The sequence below is a fragment of the Suricata suricatta genome, chromosome 11 (assembly GCF_006229205.1).
Source record: "Suricata suricatta isolate VVHF042 chromosome 11, meerkat_22Aug2017_6uvM2_HiC, whole genome shotgun sequence".
Classification (NCBI taxonomy): domain Eukaryota; kingdom Metazoa; phylum Chordata; class Mammalia; order Carnivora; family Herpestidae; genus Suricata; species Suricata suricatta.
In genome coordinates this window covers 24,567,652-24,583,545 of record NC_043710.1, presented here as the reverse complement: position 1 = coordinate 24,583,545, position 15,894 = coordinate 24,567,652, and the positions used below count along the sequence as shown (strand labels likewise).

Below are 15,894 nucleotides of genomic sequence, written 5' to 3'. Positions count from 1 at the left end.
TTGGTCTGCACCTACAGCTGTGGCATCCCACACACAGTTCCCGTGTTTCCACCAAGAGATGACCCAAATGGTTGTCTTGTAATCCCAGTTCTGAATCAACAGTGGGAAGATGAGCTAACCCTACTGGTTCCTTGCTATTTGTCAGGCACAGGCCGAGGTCTTTTGTGTGGTGTTTTCCGAGTCAGATAATCCAAACAGCCACTTTATGAGGTGTAGACAGTGTTGTTCTTTCCATTGTACAGATGAAGAAATGGAAACCCGGAAAGTGTGTGCTTATCCAAGCTCCTTCAGCAAGAGGTAGTAAGATTCAGAGCTATGTACACTCGAGAAAGAATTGGATTTGTCTAGCTCTGGCTGCACGACTCCCTTTTGCCAGTCAGCCATGACCTTGGGTTGAATACCATAAACATGGCGTCAGGGAGCCCAATCCAATGGATGGGGATGCATACTTCCCAAGAAACAGAGCTGCAGCCCAGGGACAGCCACAGAAGATGGCCACTGTGCCTCCACCTCTGTATCAAGTTCAGCTGCTGCAGCATCAGGTCCCAGTCGTCCCCCAGGGCAGCCAGATTCATCCTTGGTCAGGCTGGTGGTGACCTTGCTGCCCTCTTGGCCAGGGTAGAACAGCAAGCGTGGGGCCCTGGGCTCCCTCTCCCCCAGCTGCTCTTCCCTTGTAGCTGGCTAAGCTGGGCCGTCCTTCTGCGCATTCTCCCCCTTTCCTGAAGTCAGAGAGGAGCAAGAGCTGCCTTGAGGGTGCCTCAGTGTCTGGGAAGCAGGCTCAGGCATTTTTATAGCCGGAGAGGAGGAGGGAGGCCCAGAAAGTGTGTGTGTGTGTGTGTGTGTGTGTGTGTGTGTGTGTGTGTGTGTGTGTGCGTGCGTGCGCGCGCGCGCGGCTCATGTCTGAGATGCATGAAGTAGAGGTTGCGTCCCACGTAAAGAGTCTAGAAAATGAGCCCCTTGGGGTTTGGATAGGAAGATTGGGAGAGAGAGGCTGGGCTTTCCTCCTCTTATTTCCATGTATAGTATGCTAGGGATGACAGGTGATTCTTTTGTTGTTGCTGCTGTTTGCATTTTGTTCTTTTGGAGGGAGAATTGGGATGGGGCCCCCCACCTGCTGATAGTAGACCCAAAAGGCCTTTCTCTGCTAATGAAAAACACCCACCATGTTCCCACATTGGACAATCCAAGAGCCACATGAGAAAGCTGTCATCAGCCCCCAGAAGCCCTATAGGGATCCGTGGGGGTCCTGGTGGGGCGGTGGGGTCTCAGGAGAGCAGCCCGATCTGTACCCTGAGGGTCCCACGTTTTTCCTCGCCCTGGGAGCTGTAGAGCCCAGCGCAGTGACAGTGGCGAATTGGGGGCTTTGGCCAGTCTAGGTCTGTCGTATTGAGCAGGGTGGCAGCTGCTGGGTCTGAATGCAACTTGCAGGTTGCACTACCCTGGGACCATTCCACCTGCAGGAAATTTGGGCCCCTGTAGTTAGGATTGCTCCCTTCCCTCCCCAGGCCCCCACTCTCCCCAGTGCCGCGCCATCTGGGCCAGGGTTTCCCTGCCGGGCTCCCATACAGAGAAAGGAGCCTTTTCTCAGGCCTTCTCCCCCTTTTCCAATGCTCTTCCAAATGTCACCAAACAAACCTCCCTCCCTCCCTCCCTCCCTAAAACACGCAAGAGGCTCCAACTTCCCTGCTGTGGGCTCCATGTTTCTGTCCCCAGGCTGCCCCAGGGAGAGGCTGAACCGGAGATTTTGACCTCTGCAGAGATCTGGTTCCTCCTGGCAGGCGCAGACAGGTCCTGAGGTCATCCCAGAGCGGTGCCTTCCGAGGGGCACCCGTGCAGTCACCCAGGGTCCCATGCCAAGCAGGACCCCCCCACCTTGTGCTTGGTTTCATTCTCTCCCATCGCCATCTTGACATTCTTAATAATTTTTCAGCAATGGACCCCACGCTTCCGTGTTGCCCTGGGCCTTGCGAACACATAGCCAGTCCGGCGGCCAGGCTACCCGGCAGCCCCCCGGGAGAAAACCACCCAGCTCCAAGCATACGCTTGTGACCCGTTCTCTTCCCCCTCTTGCCTCCTCTCCTCTCTCTGTTGTCCCTCTCTGTTCAGCGTTTATGGATTGCAGTGGGGGAGACAATAGAGGGGGAGAAGGCAGATGAGAAATAATGAGGGAAAACATGAAAAAACAAAAAAACGTTTCCTGGCTCTGAACACCAGTCGAGGTGGTTTGGGGGCTGAAACTGCTCCACTCGTGAGGCCTGGGTGGTTTCCGGGAGCACGGTAAGGGTCCGCTCTCCCTCTGGGGCCTTGGGGACTCCCTCCCTGAGGGAACTGGCCCTGCGCTTTCGCCCTTTGTTCCCACTGCCAGATTGCCTGCTCCAGCCCCTGCCGAGGCACATTGGAGCCTGGGGGCACGAAAACCATGCTGCCTTGTTCCCACCGCCCCCTGCCAGTGCCGGGGGTCTGAGGTCCACTCGGTGTTTATTCTGCGTCTCTTCCCTTCTCACCCCTTCCCAGCCCCAGCCTCCAAGCCTTCTGCCCCCTTCCGCAGCCCTTGTGTTTCATTAAGCCACTCCCTCCGTGTCACTGCCCCCAGCCACCTCTGTCTCCCTGGGTTAGAGCTGACAAGGGGCCAAGTCAGCCTCTGTGCAAGGGAGCCCCCACCTCACCCAGCCCCTTCCCCGCCCTCCTGCCTGTGGGATGGGCCCTTCCCACTTCACTCCTCCACCGTCATCTCCAATCCCTGAAAACCAGCACAGTGGGGAGTTTCTACTTTTTAGGTGAAGGTGATGTAACATCGATTCCAATTTGAGAATTTGGTGGGACGTCCCGTGGGGCCCAAGGGAGCCCCCATGGAGCCTTTTGTCTCTGCTCCCCTGCAGCCCCTCAGCGCAGGGCAAGGCTGCGAGCCCTTTCCTGCGAGAAACTGGATTCCTTGGGAGTCTGCTAGTGTTCTAGAGAACCTTCGTCACTTTTTCTCTCCTTTTTGGTTTTGACCGCCCTCATCTGTCTTAGTTGGGGTTTGTTCGGGCTTAGCCCTGAGGACTCCTGTCCTGTTGGGCTTTTGAACGGACTCTTCCTTCATCTTGGTGCCTAACATCTGTCTAGCTCCACAGGGACTCTCCCTTACTTCTACCGTTCTGGATTTTTCCATATTCTGTCCCCCTTTTCTAGCCTCCTTCACAAGTGACAGGTAAGATGGGTTCAGAGCCAGTCTCAGGTGTTTGCCACTTACCAGCTGAGTGTTCCTGGGCAGGTTACTTGAGCTCTCTGGGTATTTCCTCCTGACCTGTGGAAGGTGGACGATGAGGGAGGCACCTGCTCCTTGGGGCGCTGAGAAGCCTCTGCTCTGGTCCGTGTAGAGTGCCTGCATGCCGAGCGTGAAGCACCACGACACAGGGTGGGGTTACAGTGGTTGGGACCAATGTGACCCCAGCCCTGAGTCCCGCCTGCCCTGCACGGTTCTGATCAGTGTGACCCACGGCAGGTGACTCGGGCTTCCGGCCTCAGTTTCCTTCATTCCAGCCACGGAGCTGCTGGTATCACTGCTTTGAATGTAGTAGGGAGGCCATCCGGACTTGGTGGCCGAGTGCCAGCTGGCCCTGGCACCTTTTGACTGACCCTTGTCTCTCTTGGATGTCTATTTCCAGAGTGTTCACGAGCCCACGGGCCCCAGTGAGGGTTATCTGCAGCTGGAGGAGCTGGTGAAGCAAGTGGTGTCTCCGTTCCTCGGCATCAGCGAGGACCGCGGCGTCTCGGGCCCCATGTATATGTTGGGTAAGGGGCAAGGCTCTTGAGCTGCCGGGAGCCTTGGTGATAACGCTGCCCACTCTGTTTTCCTGAGTCCGAATTCCGTACCAAGCCCTTTGCTTCTGATGTGGGTCCGTGCAAACCTGTGCCTGGCAGTCACTCATGTTTCCTGCTGGCCTGTGTGGCGGTAACCCTCCCCGCTCGGCGGCTCCTCCCCGGGGACTGTGCCTCTGTGGGGTTGCTTGTCTGATCCACATCTTGATTGGTGGCTTTGATCTTTGCGTGTGCCTGCAATAATTTTCCTGTATCTGATCACCAGAAACTGTGCCGTGTTGCACACACACTTGAGTGGAAACCCCCCCCCTCCATGATGGATTTTTCCTTGAAAGCAGCTTGAAATGTGAAGCCAACTGGTTTTGTGTGCAGCCAGGTGAAATTGAGCGGCTGTTAGCCCCTCCTTGGCTGTAGGGACCCCAAGGGCCCACATGCCAAGGAAAGGGGCTCCTGTTGGTGGCTATAAAGCTAGCATTAGTGTCAGGCTCTGCATCTGGCGCCCTGGAGAATCTAGGCGTGAGTTGTATCTGTTCCTTCTCTCTGTGAAACTGCGGTCCAGATGGGGAAATAGCCATATAACAGGCTTATCATAAGAGATGTTCCTCAGTCACTCTTTGAAATGAAAATCCCCCACATGCATGGATTTTTCTATCCCCAAAGACTTTTTTAAAGAATTTTTTATAATGTTTCTTATTTATTTTTGAGAGACAGAGACAGCGCGAGCAGGGGAGGGGCAGAGAAAGAGGGAGACACAGAATCTGAAGCAGGCTCCAGGCTCTGAGCTAGCTGTCAGCATAGAGACCGACGTGGGGCTCAAATGCATGAACTGTGAGATCATGATCTGAGCCGAAGCTGGATGCTTAACCGACTGAGCAGCCCAAGCGTTCCTATCCCCAATGACTTTAATGGTGGTTGGCTCTAGTAGGCACTCAAAAAATATTTATTAGGGGCACCTGGGTGGCTCATTTGGTTGAGCGTCCGGCTTCAGCTCAGGTCATGATCTCACGGCTTGTGAGTTTGAGCCCTGTGTTGGGCTCTGTGCTGACAGCTCAGAGCCTGGAGCCTGCTTTGGATTCTTTGTCTCCCTCTCTTTCTGCCCCTCCCCTACTCATGCTCTGTCAAAAATAAACAAACATTAAACATATATGTATATTAGATGGATGACAGACAACTGCACCCCAAGGCAGGGCTGACTGGCCCCCATGCAGGGGTGGAAAGGGATTCCCTGAATTTGGAACCCTTTGCCTCCTCTCCTTCCTTTAATGAGATTGTAGCTGAGTGTCAAAGAGAAAGAAAAAGCAAGGCCTCCAGCGTGTTCCTGCCCCTTCCTGGGCCTCACTGCTGCAGGAAAAGCAGGACTCGGCTGCCTGTTTTCCTGGCCCCTTCATGCATTTTCTCTGGAGACACCAGCTTAGCCACAGCCACTGCACCTCTGGGGTGTTGGCCCCAGCCTGCCTGCCCAGTCTTTCCCCCTCCCTCCCTTCTACCCTCACTCCCTCACTCATTCCACCCAGGATCCACCACAAGCCAGAGGAGCGATGGCAGCTCAAGGGAAGCGGTGCCCTGCCCCTCAGGCCGTGAGGGGGGCGCCATGTTGCCACGCCCTCCCGGGAGCCCGCCTTCTTGCTTCAGCTCAGCCCACTGGCTTGCCAGCTCACCCCGTTTGGGGCAGGAAGATCTGGGTAGATGTCAGGACACCAGCAGAAGAACTGGGCCATGGCAGGGACTTTGCCCCTGGCTGGGACTAGAGCCAGGAACAAGGACAGATTTGGCAGTTTGCTCTGGGAGTACTTACTGTAAGAGGGGCTACCTTTGGCTTCACAGTTAGAATAATACATACTTTTGTCAACGTATAAAGCAAAGGTCTGAGAGTTCTTTATACCAAGGACAATCCTTGTCTGGGGCATTGTCTCAGGAGGGACAGAAGAGAAAGAAAAGGACTCTTTTGGGTTGTTTTATGATTATTTTAGCAGATGTATATTGAAACCCTACCGCTGGTACCATACGAGGTGCTGAAGGTGCATCCATGAGGAAAACGGATCCGTCGCTGCCCTGTGGTGCACACGGTCCAGTGAGGTGGTCTCAGACAACAGATCATGACCCACCCATTAGCGAACGAGTTCTCTGGGTGGGGGAACCCATTAGCGAACGAGTTCTCTGGGTGGGGGAAGTATTCGGCCCCAGGGCCCACGGCAGGGGCCGTTCACCTGGACTGGGCCAATCAGGGGAGGCTCCCCAAAGGAAGCAACACCTGTGATGGGTTAGTCTGCCTTCCCTGTTGGCTAAGCTGTCCCAGGCAGAGGGATGGACCTTTGAGAGGCCTTTGGGGTAGGGAGAGCGGTGGACAGGAGGCTGGAGCACTTGAAGACTGAAAGACCTTCAGAGTTGCAAAGTGGCTGATGGCCGGGGAAGGCCTAGGCCACAGACTACATCCTGGGCACCATGCTGGGTGGGCTGGACACCGTGCCGTGAAGTGGGCACCATTGTTCCCATCTTAGAGGTGAGGCAAATGAGGATTAAGGTCACTTGCCTATTGGAGCTGGGATTTGAAAGCCCCGGGTTGGGTTGTTTGCTCTTTACCAGTTATCCTACGTGCTCCACCCTCTCCCCAGCCTACCCCCCTACCCCCATCAGCTTCTAGAAGGTGATTGTGATTTTACTGAGGGACAGCTGAGGAAGTGATGCTTCCCCCTCATTCCTTAGCTCTAGAGGGCCCGACACTTCACTCCAGATCTCTGGATACTGAAAAGTTGAAATGGCCACCATGGAGCCCTTCCCTGTTGAGGACAATAGAATCTTCCCCTTTGCCAGATAAAGTGAGGATTCTCTGTGCCTCCGTCTTCCCCTCAGTAAAACATGGAGACCGAGACATTTATCCTGGAGGAGAGGTGTAGAGACCACCAACTGAAGCGTGAACCTGCAGGAGGGCTCTGCCGTGGGGTGGGGGGTGGGGATGGGGGGTGGATCCAGAGGTGGGAGTGATGGGTGTGGTCAAGGGCAGCTGGAGCACTCAAGCGCTCATCTCAAAAGCCCTGGCTTGTCAAATGCCTGTCGTGCTCCAGGTACTGACCAGGCACTTGTCCTCTGCACAGCCCGCTGAGGGGTGGGGAGTGCCGTGGCTGCCTCAGTCTCCAACTGGGGAAGAGACCTCCCCGGGGCCGTGCGGGGTAGATGGCCAGAGACGGAGCAGTGGTTTCTCCAGGGGGGGCTCCTCCCCTATCCAGGCATGTCTGACCCCATGGGGATTCTGGGGCAGTCTCTCTTCCTGTCAGCCAGGCCGATGAGTGAGGAGTGAGCCTCAGGCCCTGATGTATGAGGCTTGGCAGAGAGAGGACTCTGAGGCTCTTGTTAGAACAACTGTGTGTGCGCATGTGCGGCTCCCCTCCAAAGCAGTCACTTTTCCAGAGCCGTGGGGATGTGGAGGTGAGGGGTGAAGTCTTTAAACAAAAACAAAAACAAAAAACAGTTTTGTCAGAGGCCAGGCCCACCTTTCTAGTTCCCCAAGTCTCCAAGGTACTGGCCTGGCTACCTCCAGGGCCCTCCGAGCCAACACTCAGAACACCCTGCATGCTGTGTTTTATCCCACACAAAAGGCCTGGCCTCCCACAGATCTTCCTCCATTGTGTCTCCAGGGGAGGGCCCTTTTTCTCAAGATATTGATTGTAACTTCTCCTCGTGACAAGTAGGCATTCATGGGCTTTCAGGTGCCTGGGCCTGGAGAGGGCCGCCCACAATGGGCTTGGCGAGCAGAGGTCACAATGCCCCCATTATGGCCGCCGCCCCTTCGAGCCTGGGAGATCAAAGGCCTGGGAACTGAGTCCCCCACAAAGGGTTTGAGGACCGCCTTATCCAGGCTTTCCTTCTCCAGGGGTTTGAAAGGAGCTGCCATTGCTGGCTCGGTGGAAGGGGATGAATGCCAGAGCTCAGTGGGGCGCCTGGGGAGTGATGAAGGAATAAAGGCTCCCCTCCCTCCGCCCCGTGTGAAAGGCAGGGGGAGGAGGAGGAGGTCTGGAGGTGGGTGCCGCCTAGGTGGCAGGACACAGCTCCTCTCCCAGCTCAAAGGACACCACCGCAAGGAAACGCCCCATTGCAGCCCCCAGGGGGTGCCCACAGCTTCATCGGTCTCTTAGAAGGAGCTTTCCTTCTCTGAGTGGCAGGGCTTGGCTTTCCCTGGTACAAATAAGAAGGCCAGGAAGACGACAGGCAGGACAGCGTGGGTAGCTGTCTCAGCTCCAGGCCTAGCCTGTGGCCGCCCCCGGGGACACAGCTGACGTGCTCATCTGAGGTTGACTCGAGTCTGGTGGGAGCTTATCGAGGAAACCCTGTCTGCTCAGGGGACCAGGCATAGCCCAGCGGCCCCTGTGGTCTCTGCTCTGCCCACACCCAGTCTTGGGAACCAAAACATTCTGCCCAGAAGGCAGAAGGAAGAGGCCTAGGCCTTTCCTGTGAGTCATCAGCGGGGAACAGCCATAAGGAGAGAGGCACAGCGAGCCGCAGGAGCAGCAGGGCCTTGGACACGACGGGGCTGGGCTTCAGCTATGTGGCCTACAGTCAGTCACTTGATGTCTCTGAGCTGCAGAGGGTGAGCACAGAGAAGGAAGATGCCGCCCCATCTCAGGGCTCGGCCCAGGCAGAGCTGCTGCCTGCTGTGATATGGGCCCCAGCGAGAGGCAGCCTGGCCCCCTTGGAATCCCTCTCTATGAGAAATTGTACGTGCCTCTCCACTTGGCCGTCGTGTGACAGTCCATCTCCGCCTTAGACTGTTAGCTCATTGAAGGCAGGGAGCGGGTGGTGCCCCTTGTCCCCCGGGCCCTAGCATAGGTCTCTGCTCTGAGTGAGTGAGTGAAGGCTGGGTTCCATCTGTCAGTCACTCTGCAGCAGCCCCATCCGAAATGACTCCTCCTCAAGGCTTCTCCTCCCCTGACTCCTGGGAGAGCTCCTGCTTGTCCCTCTGCCCTGTCATTTGTTGACCTTGTTTGTTTGTTTTTAATTCCAGTAGAGTTAGCATGCAGTGTTATATTAGTTTCAGTGTACACTCTAGTGAGTCAACAATTCTATACTTGTTGACCTTGTTTTAAGTGTTACTCGTGCTTGGCTTCCCAGTGCGCACGCAGGAGCCCCGCTCTGAGTCCTGGGCTCGAATCCGGATTCTGCCGCTGACTGGCTGGAGAGTTAGTTCACATCTTCGCTTCCAGTTCCTTTTCTAATAAATGGTCTGAAGATGACCATGTCGGTGAGGCATCTCCTTTTCTGCTACAGTACCTGGCACATACCAGATGCTCATTGGCCAAACCCCCACCACACACATGCACATGCGTGTGCACACACACGTACACACATAAACACGTGCACTGGGCTCAGGCCGCTGAGGAGGGCCCCGTGTCAGATTCACCTTTCTCCCTCTCAGCAGCGGCCACAGTGTTTTGCATGTTGCAGCTCAGAGTGTTTGGCGTAGGAGAGGTCAGGCGTCACGGAGGCCCCCTCCTCCATGTCGGCTGCCCTCATTGTGGCCCCAGCTCATAGTAGCAGCTGAAGTGGCCTCTCTTGTCTCTTCTGCCTGTTATGCCAACACCCCCCCCCCCCCGCCGCCCCCAGACTGTGGGTTTCTTGGCTAATGCGAGAGAGGGACGGAGAATGTCCAGGCACCCATCTGAAACACCTTTCCCGGCTCATTCTACTGGGGTAGGGCCCCTGGAAATGACCAAACCATCCTCATTTCCTCCCGAGATGCTGTGTGTGTCCACCCTCTAGCCCCCCAGGCCCTCACCTTACCCTGTGTCCTGGGCCCGGCCCAGCCTTTGCTCCAGCTCTTTGCCCTTCCTGGATCTGCATGTAATACATGCTCACTGAACAGTCTAGCCAGTCTCCTGCCCAGCTGGTTGAAGGTTTGGGCCACAACGCAGAGTTTGCAACTGCCAGTCGTAGGTGCTTGTTTCTAATGGCAGGGGACAAATGGATGGTTTTCAAGGGCATTCTTTTAAGGACGACTCTTTAATGGGATCCTTGCTTCTCTGAACTCCTCTGGGGCTTCTGTCTTACAGTTATTGATTTGTGTGATCATAAAAGTAAGACGGGATTATTGTAAAGCTGTGGGAACATTATAGAAATGTTGGCGGAGGATACGGGCACCCATACTTCTGAGAGAGCCTCGGCTAATGCCTGCCATAGATTCTTCCTCCTTGGTTGCTCCTTGCCACCTGGTCTCTCCTACTCATTCTCCCCCAAAGAGAAAGGCCGCTGACCCAGCCTCCCCCAGCCAGTATCAGCACCTTGTTTGGCACCTTAGGGGGCAGTGTTTGCTATTACCTGGCATCAGAGAGGAGGGTGTCTTGCGAGGGCAGTGGTGGAGCCCTGAGACACAGTAGCACACAGTGGGGAAGGGTTAGAGCCTATGAGAGTTGGGCTGAGCCTCAGTCTTCCTCATCTGAACAATGGGAATAATGAGAACAGCCTTGGTGTTTCAAAGGGAGATTGGGACCCAGTGGTGAGAGTGGTTGGGAACACAGTAACATCCTACGTATTATTATTTGGTTTTGAGAAATAATCATTGTTACCTGCCAAACATCTCCCATTGGGCTCAGAGCCAGCAGACTTGGTGACTCAGTGCTAAGGCTTGGGATTTCATTCTCTCATCACCGTGTGTGCATATATGTGTATATATGGACATGCAGAAGTGTCCAGTGTTGGGAGCTGCTGAGAGCTTTGCAGGAGGACATGGCAGGTCTCACTGCGGTGCCTGTCTAGGAGCCTGAGCTCTGGAAATGACGCCAGTGTGTGTCAGGCCCTCCAGATCCACAGGAAGAGCCAAGAGTAAACTAAAGCAGACTGGGCCATGTGTCCCCAAAGGACAGTCTCTGAGCAGCACCATCTGCTTTCTCTTTAGGAACTAGGGCTTTTCCTGTGATCCTGCCAGTGTTCAGGAGTACCTTCCCTGTCACACTTCTCCGTTGCTGCCCCTGCATCCCCCTGCTGAGAGAGGGAGTGTGTGTCTTTAGGGCCTTCATGGTCTCAAGGACATGGGAGCGGTGGAAAGCCGTGATAGGAAGATGAGGTGGGTGGCTGGAATGACAGGAGAAGCACGCCCTGGTAGAAAGAGAGAGGAACAGAACCCACTTGGTCCTCAGCCCTCTATTCTCAGTCCTGTTTCTCACCGGGGTCCTTCATCCCAGCTCATGACATGGATGCAGGGCCCACGTGAGACAAGAGGTGGGCTGCCTCTCCAGGAGCGTGGGAAGGAGACCTTCCTGAGTCGGAGGGGATGGAGGTTTGTTGCGGTCCTGGCTTTCCTCACTTCTGGGCCCTCGGGCCCCACCCCTGCGTGGCCCCTGGCAGGTGCATGTTCCTGGAGCACAGCCCTCAGCCCTGCTTGTCTGATCACGGATGGCTCCATCTGGCTTTCAGGGGCCCTCCTGTAGGACCGAGGCCACCCTGCCTGCTTGTGCACGCCTCTCCTGTTTCCTGCATGCTGTGTCCCAGCCAGGCTGGGGCCCGATGGCGTGCCTGTCTCAGAACCTTGCTCAGGCTGCTCCCATTGCTCAGAATGCCGTCCCTTCTCCCTTCTGGGAGTTACACTACTCTGAAGGCCCTGCCCCAGGCTGCATCCTCCCTGACACAGGGGTATGCTTGTCCCTACCTCCGCAGCCCATGCACTTGGCTTGTCCTTCCCTCCCTGGTGATACTCAGCCTGCTGTAGTTACATGTGTGTTGTGTGGGAAGAGCAGGGTCTGCAGGGGGCCCTCCCTTAAGGCCCAGCTGTGCTGCGCCCTAGCTCTGTGCACGTCTCTGATACTCCTGTTTTCTCATCTGTAAACTGGGAGCCAGTAAACCTATCATGACTTAAGCTCAGTTTTCAGGAGGAGTCAAAAGATTAGTGCACGTCAAGGCCTAGTGTAGTATCTAGAATATGGGGAGAGCTCATGCAACAGCAGTTAGGTGATGATTCATGTCCAGCCCTCCTCTTTGTGTCTACCTTCATGGGGCCATCCGTGGAGCCCAGTCCGTTCTTTGAGGTGCCAGAGGCTGTCGGAATCGCATGTGACTTGAACAGCACGCAGGTCTCAGAGTGGGAGGGGAGTGCGGTAGTCCTGGTCCAGATCATTTAGAGGACGTCCCCCTCCCTGGGTTTAGTAGCTGAGGCCCCCTCGGGTAAGCTGGACTTGAGCTCATGGGGCCTTTTCCACTTTATCTGCTGTCACTGGGGAAGCCACTTCCTGCTCCACGGAGCTGGAGGGTTTCTCGTAGAAGCTGGTCCAGCCCGTGCCCAGGCTTTTAGAGAAGACTGGTTGAAAGGAGATTTAGGGCAAATGGAGTGAAGTTCAGGCAGCCCCTGGGAAGGAGGGAGACTCCCTGGAAGCTAGTCTGTCCTGGAAAGCCCTTTGGTGACCCCTGCTCTGGTGGCGGTGTCATGTGTGCACGGGGAAAGCTGCTAGGGGAGCAGGGAGACACTTCTGGTTCTTCCCTTGCCCTCAGCAGGACTGGGCCTGAAGCTGTTCCTCAAGGTGCAGCCTTCACCTCCCTCTTTCGAAACCCAGACTGATTCGTAGGGAGTTTTTGACCCTGTCGTCCCTCCCCAGTTACAGTCTTTGCTGGTTTCTCTCTTGCAGCCAGACGCCACTCCAGGGTCCGGCCCAAGGTCGCTGTCCTGAACTATGCCTCCCCAACGACCACCGTCAGCCGGCCACTGAATGAGACGGCTCTGACCCCTCTGACGGAGCAAGAGGGGGAGGCCTACCTGGAGAAGTGCGGCAGCGTCCGGCGGCACACGGTGGCCAACGCCCACTCAGACATCCAGCTGCTGGCCATGGCCACCATGATGCACTCAGGCTTAGGCGAGGAGCCCGGCGGTGAGGACAAGTGTCTGCTCCTGCCGCCCAGCTTCTCCCCACCCCACCGGCAGTGCTCCAGTGAGCCCAACATCACCGACAGCCCTGATGAGCTGGAGGAGGTGACAGGGGGCAGCCAGCCGGACTCTGAGCTGAACTGTGCTTCCCTCGGCTGAAAGTCACCTCTGGGACTTCCCAGCTCCAGCCTGGCAACCAGCTAGAGGACTGCTCTGTCCCGGGGGGGTTCTCCAAGGGACTCTTCCTGTGGGCGATGCTGCCCGTGTCTTTTGGGTGCAGGCCCAGTCCAAGTGCCCGAGGGGACATCCCGGTTGTGAACCTCTCTGTTTTCGTGACTGTGACCACCTCTTTGCAGCCACACAGACCCAACTGCCTAATGTTCACTTTCTGCTTGCCTGACTCCAGACCCCCCCCTCTCTGGGCTTTTTCCCCAGATAGTGGACGGTCTGACCCTCCCAACAATATGGCCCAGGGCCCCTGGTGTCACGATAGCAGGAGGTCGGCTGAGCCACACACAAAGCCAGCAAGGGTGCATTGGCCTCTGGAGTTCCCTGTTAGGTTCTTGTGATGTGGGCTCACAGGTGAGGAGAGGTAGTGGAGGGGTGTCTCTCCCCACCCACCCCCATTCTGCGGGGAGTGGAAGGAGGCAGCAGCCTTCCCAAGCACAACTCTGGGAGGGTGCCTTCCTTACTGTAGTTCACAATTACTGGGAGGAGCTGCCCCCTCGTGTGGGTGAGGGCCATTCTCACCTGTATCCAGACCCTCCCTGCCGCCTTTGCCTTTTGGCCCAGGAGGGCTGCAGGGCTGCGGAAGTCCCCTGGTGGAGTATTTCCCTCTCAGGCCTCCCCACCAAGCTCAAGGAACTAACCTCCCTGGTGGAGTAGCTGGTGCCTTCATTCCGCTTTAATTTCAGACACTGATCATTTTCCTGTTGTGGGTGAGGGGCCAGCTGATAACCAACCAGTTAGTCTGTTCCTGGATTTGACTTGAATTTTTTAAATACGCGTTTCAAAAAAAAATTGTTCGCAAATATTTGCACGTAGGATCCTGCACTGCTCATTTCCAATGGGGTGTGTCTTCAAACTAGAAAATAGCCACACACACACACACACACACACACACACACCCCACTTAGGAACGCCTCCTGGAAGGGGACCCGTGGTGGGCAGGGCTCATCAGCTGCGGAGCGCTGGAAGCTGCTGGACCTGAGTCCAGAACGGCCTGTGTTTTGAGTGTCCCGGTCTGTAGCACTGAGGCTGGGAGCCTCAGTCTGTCTCATGAGCAGAGGCTTGCAGTAAATGGGATGTCTCGATGCTTCACATAGAGGGAGATGTGGGCAGGGCCTTCTGGAGAGATGTTTATTCCCCGTGATTAAAGAAATGCCAGAAGTGCCTGGAATTTCTAACAGCTGAGCTCTCAAAAGTGCTATTTGGGGCAGCAGGCTCTGGTACTGTGCTGAATCATTAACACTGATCCCCCCAGGTCTGGGCTTTTTATCCACCTGTGACGCCTGTTCTTCTCCTTGTATCTGCTTGTTGGCCTCACTGGCAACTCCAGTGAGAGCTCCAGCAAAATGAGAAGGATCCCCTGAACCCTTCAGGCACCTTGTAGGTGGCCTCTTGGTCTTTGGAAACTGGTTATGAAATCTCAGAGCCGGGAGCCAGCGTGACTTCCGACATGGCAGGAAGAGCCTGGGAGAAGATGAAGACAGTGTCAGCTGCCAGCTGGGGAAGAGGCCTTCTAAGCACATCGACGCCATGACGGCACATCCCTTCTGGGTGAAGATCTGGAACGTGACCAGAGTCATGCTTTCGATGGCTTGTAATTTGGAAAGTTTCTTTAAAAAGTTGTCTCATTTTTATTCTTCTAAGGGAGGGGGGAAGAGAAATGTCCAGAGGAGATCTTCGGAGAATTTCGAACAAAAAATAATATCTGTGTATGTGTTGGATAAAAGTCCACAAATTGACTAACGTGCATTAGCAAATAGAACATCACTAAGTAACAACATGATGATTTATTTAACTGATGGTGTCTGTCCTTACTGGTACACTTAGCACTTGGGACTAGTTATTTATTGATCCAGGCAAAGTAATTAATCATGCTTGGGTTTGCTTTTTCCGTTTACAACGTTAATGATCTATATGCTTTTAAATGCCTTGTCCATCTACTAAATGCCCCTGATGAGGACAGCAGTCATCGGTTAAACATGTCAGCTCTTGGGATAAGAACGGGAGTATCAGTGCAGACCCAGGGCCTTAGTTGCCGATGACTGTTGGCCAGTTTACAACTTCATGTTTGATGTGTCTCCCTGATGTCATACAGTGCATATTTCAGACTGTACACCCACAGTTTTGTTGGTGTTTATGGGCATTTTAGCCATCCGAGCTATGGCAGGAGTGGTGGCTGCAGTGTTTGCAACCACTTTGTTGCCCCTTTAGAAGATGAAGCTAGAATCTTCCGGTGGCTGAGTTCTAATGACAGGAAGCTATCACGACTCCAAGCTCTGAGTGAGCTCACCAACCAAAAACCTTTCATGTTTGTCTGTTTCCAAAATAGAAGTCAATAAACATCATTTTGTACACGTCCTTCCTGTCCCCATGCCGTGTGGCCTGACTGTATGTGCAAGTGCCCCCGTCCCCAGCTCTTCGTGCATCCAGTCCTCACACTCCCCGTGCCGGCTTTCCCTGCTGCTCCCACTCCAGGGTTAGGTACCAGCCTTTCTCCAGCCAGTGTCCCCTGGGTTTTGTTTGCCAGCCTCAGCTGGATCGGCAGGTCATTTCCTGGAGGTCTACAGAGCTTGGAAAACACCAAAGTCTGGGAAGGCAAGTCCGCTTCTAACACCAGCTTGGGCTCCTCCCGAGCATTTAACCTGGACACTTAACTGTGTCTACTTGTGGATTCCATCATATGCTCCCCTCCAGGCGTGTGGGGAGGGAATCCATATTTTACTCTCTGTGTGTTTTGCTAGGAGGGCTGGAGCAGAGCTGGCCTGAGTTTGAAGGCTGATTAGTAAGAGCATTCAAAGAGGTGTGACCTAAGCTGAGCGTCCTGGGGGATGGTGGGGGGGGGCATGTACATTTGTGTTGAGCCTTCAGAGGCTATACGGTGGGAAAGAGCTGCTGTGTGTTGTGCCTTGGCAGAGCTCATGTTGCTGGCACACTGTCACACTCACTCATCTACCCGCCAAGTGTTTGTGGAGCGGCCACTGTGTCACAGGCTCTTGCCTTGGTGCTGGGGATGCAGTGATGGACAG

The 15,894-nt window shown here is 55.1% G+C and overlaps 1 protein-coding gene across 7 annotated transcripts in view; it reads left to right on the top strand.

Moving 5' to 3' along the window:
- PRR5L (proline rich 5 like) overlaps positions 1-15,226 on the top strand; it is a 73,131-nt gene extending 57,905 nt beyond the window's left edge. For all 7 annotated transcript variants that reach the window (XM_029915741.1, XM_029915735.1, XM_029915737.1 and 4 more), the window contains 2 exons: positions 3,648-3,774; positions 12,405-15,226. In XM_029915741.1, coding sequence (XP_029771601.1) covers positions 3,648-3,774; positions 12,405-12,799 — 522 coding nt within the window. In that variant the 3' untranslated portion in view covers positions 12,800-15,226. The remainder of the gene's footprint in view (positions 1-3,647; positions 3,775-12,404) is intronic.
- The last annotated feature ends 668 nt before the right edge of the window (positions 15,227-15,894 follow it).